At 56.8% G+C, this 2,330-nt stretch overlaps 1 protein-coding gene across 1 annotated transcript; it reads right to left on the bottom strand.

Annotated features, from left to right (window-relative positions):
- Positions 1–602: 602 nt before the first annotated feature.
- LOC125925989 (olfactory receptor 10C1-like) lies at positions 603–1,898 on the bottom strand. The gene has a single exon (XM_049635293.1). The coding sequence runs from the start codon at positions 1,870–1,872 to the stop codon at positions 928–930; it is 945 nt and encodes a 314-aa protein (XP_049491250.1). The 5' UTR covers positions 1,873–1,898; the 3' UTR covers positions 603–927.
- Between the last annotated feature and the right edge of the window lie 432 nt (positions 1,899–2,330).

Below are 2,330 nucleotides of genomic sequence, written 5' to 3'. Positions count from 1 at the left end.
TCAACATTTATTTATTTTTGGGACAGAGAGAGACAGAGCATGAACGGGGGAGGGGCAGAGAGAGAGGGAGACACAGAATCGGAAACAGGCTCCAGGCTCTGAGCCATCAGCCCAGAGCCTGACGCGGGGCTCGAACTCACGGAGTGCGAGATCGTGACCTGGCTGAAGTCGGACGCCCAACCGACTGCGCCACCCAGGCGCCCCACTTTCAACCTGTTTTCTACTTCGCAGGTGAGTGCTTAGTACGCAAGATTTGCAAAGCTCTTTGTTTGCTGCTCGGGTTTTGTTTCTGTTGCTGTTTACTTAGCACGGCTGCGGATCCCTTCTCTGGAATGGTCCGTGACATTGGGCGAGAACTCAGACAACACCCCCGTCGTCACCATCTCCACTCTTGTCACTGTAAAATGCAGCCTCCGGCCTCCTGCTCCCGGGGTGGGGGGTGTTCTCCCCCCACGGAGCTGCCCTCCCCCACCCAATAGCCCACCACCCCTGGCTCTGCCTATGCTCACACCTGGGAGCCATAGCTTTGGGCTCCTGTTTTCCACTCTCCCACCCTTTCTTCTGGGCAACGCTCCGCCCCCACCTTAGCTTTAGATTATCTTCCTCTGCTCAGCGTTGCTCTGTCTCCCCAGGTTGGAAGTTCAGCAGAAGCATTTCCATAGGGTCCCTGTTTTTTTCTTTTCTCCTCTGTGGCATTTCCCCCCCGTTAGATTGGAATGGAATCGAACACACACCTCCCTTCTCCCTACATGTTCACGTCTGATGAACCCAGGTATGTCCCCCTGAGTGCGCGTCTGCAGCACGTTCGACAGATAATCTGATGGATTCGTTCACTGGTGTGGACTTCAACCCTGACCAGATGATTGACCAACCAACCGGCCGGTTCCCACTGCGGCCAAGCAGCTGAGCTGTGACCAATTCAGCCCGTCAGGGTCCCTTCAGAATAGTCCTGACCCTGACAGTGACCCTCTTCACGGCCTCCCTCACTTCCTTGTTGTGAAGGGTATAGACGATGGGGTTGAGGAGAGGAGTGAGAAGGGCATACACCAAGGCGATACACTTGTCTGTGCCCTCAGAGCGGTTCCCAGGTGGCCCCACATAGACCGTGAAGGCGGAGGCATAAAAGAGGGCCACCACGATCATGTGGGAGGAGCAGGTGGAGAAGGCCTTGACCCGGCTGGCAGCCGAGGGCAGCTTCAGCACGGCCCTCAGGATGCCCCCGTAGAGCCCCCAAATGAGCACGAAGTTGCAGCCAGTGGCCGCACCAATCACCGCCCCGTGCACTCGAGCGTGCCAGCCTGCGTCCACGCACGCCAACCGCATCAGCGGTGCCAGGTCACAGAAGTAGTGGGCCACCTCTTTCAGACAGAAGGGCAGGGTGGCCGTGAGGCTGGCTGGCACCAGTGCCGCTGAGAAGCCAGCCACCCAAGCGGCCCCTGCCAGCCAGAACCGGACCTTTCTGGTCATGAGTGCCCGGTAGTGGAGCGGGCGGCAGATGGCCAGGTAGCGGTCCAGCGCCATGACGCCCAGCAGATGGCACTCGGTCATGCCCAGGGAGTGGAAGACGTACAGCTGGATGAAGCACACCGCTGCCGAGATGGCTGAGCGCCCACGGAGCCACGTGTGCAGCAGCGTGGGCACCGTGGCGCTGACGTACCCGAGCTCCAGGAAGGAGAGGACACCGATGAAGAAGTACATGGGCGTGGACAGTCCCGCATCCACCTGGACCAGGACAACGATGAACAGGTTCCCGGCCAGTGTGAGGAGATAGAGGCACAGGGTCCCCAAGAAGGCAAGAGGTCGCAGGGTTCCGGGGACACTGAAACCAGCGAGGACGAAACTCTGGGTCCACGTGTGGTTGAGCGGATCCATGATTCCTAGGAAGTACTTCAGGATCTTCCTCTCTTTGGAAAAGTCTTCCTGGTGCCAAGAACACGAAGTGTGAGCACGTAGCAGCAACCTGACATTGTCTAACCAACGCCAATCCCTTCACAATAGAGGAACTGCACTCCCAAGGGCAGAAGTGGACGGACCCACATCATAGAATCTGTTGTTGACAGGGCTGGAACTAGAAACCAAGGCTCCTGATCCCAGTTGAATCCTCTCTAATTTATAATATTGGGTTCTAGATACTTGGGCATCTGGATCTTGTCTCTAGTCCCCCATCAGCAAATAGAAGAGACAAGAAAATTCCTACCTCTATCCTTCCTATAGTTTCCGATGATGAAACAACCAGCAAAACTGGGCTGTGGAGAAGAATGGAGTCATCCCCTAAAGGTGACTTCCAGGGCCTCTTTGAGGAAGCCCCACTGGAGTTTATAGACTGTGCC

The sequence above is a fragment of the Panthera uncia genome, chromosome F1 (genome assembly GCF_023721935.1).
Source record: "Panthera uncia isolate 11264 chromosome F1, Puncia_PCG_1.0, whole genome shotgun sequence".
NCBI classification, from domain to species: Eukaryota; Metazoa; Chordata; class Mammalia; order Carnivora; family Felidae; genus Panthera; species Panthera uncia.
This window is presented reverse-complemented; position numbering and strand designations above follow the sequence as displayed.

What these genes read in the sequence shown, in the direction of transcription:
- LOC125925989 (XM_049635293.1), bottom strand. Translation starts at nt 1,872, where the DNA reads ATGGATCCGCTCAACCACACGTGGACCCAGAGTTTCGTCCTCGCTGGT.